Here is a 773-nt window from a genome sequence, read left to right on the forward strand (position 1 = left end):
CCGGGTTCCGCTCCTACTGGAGCCCGGTGCGTAGAATTCCACGCGAGTGCCGGGGAGTTCCTGGGGAGCCGGACTCCTCATTTGGCCCCCACCGTGTTGACCGAGCCCGCTTCGCACAGCCCTTCCTAGGGTGTGGAGAGCGGGCGCCGCCCTGAAGGGGCACCGTGGGCTGGGGGGCTTGTTTTGGAGCAGGCACGGGTGGCCGAGCTTCGTGACCATGAAGGTCAAGGTCATCCCCGTGCTGGAGGACAACTACATGTACCTGGTCATCGAGGAGATCACGCGCGAGGCGGTGGCCGTGGACGTGGCCGTGCCCAAGAGGGTGAGGGCAGGCCGTGGGCAGCAGGGACCCCGCCGTGACCCTCGAGAGCCTCCCTTACCCCCCCGGCAGGAGCGAGCCCCCACGTGCAGTGCTCTCTGGGCGTCATTGGCGGCTGGGGTTCCTCGATTATCTCGGGGCTCCCTGAAGTTAGGGCGCCTCTGGCCTCCGCCCTTTCGCTGCTGCCTGGCGGTCTCCGCACGCGCTGGGCGCAGTCACCGCCCGCTGGGTCCCCGTTGCCTGGCGCTGCCCCGGGCCCTGGCCGGCCTGGGGCAGTGAGCGCGGCGGACCTGGCGCCCCGATGAGGGGGTGGCCCACTGGGACCGTCTGTGTTATCGTCACTCCCGTCCCTTTCAGCTGCTGGAAATCGTGGGCCGGGAGGGGGTGTCTCTGACTGCCGTGCTGACCACCCACCATCACTGGTGAGCGCCGGCGGGGCGGGGGAGGCGGGAGG

At 69.9% G+C, this 773-nt stretch overlaps 1 protein-coding gene across 1 annotated transcript in view; it reads left to right on the forward strand.

Moving 5' to 3' along the window:
* HAGHL (hydroxyacylglutathione hydrolase-like) overlaps positions 1 to 773 on the forward strand; it is a 2,301-nt gene continuing 1,528 nt past the window's right edge. Inside the window, exons 1-2 of the mRNA XM_011962486.1 lie at positions 1 to 322; positions 677 to 742. Coding sequence (XP_011817876.1) covers positions 218 to 322; positions 677 to 742 — 171 coding nt within the window. The 5' untranslated portion in view covers positions 1 to 217. The remainder of the gene's footprint in view (positions 323 to 676; positions 743 to 773) is intronic.

The sequence above is a fragment of the Colobus angolensis genome, unplaced genomic scaffold, assembly GCF_000951035.1.
Source record: "Colobus angolensis palliatus isolate OR3802 unplaced genomic scaffold, Cang.pa_1.0 Scaffold59, whole genome shotgun sequence".
Taxonomy (NCBI): Eukaryota; Metazoa; Chordata; class Mammalia; order Primates; family Cercopithecidae; genus Colobus; species Colobus angolensis.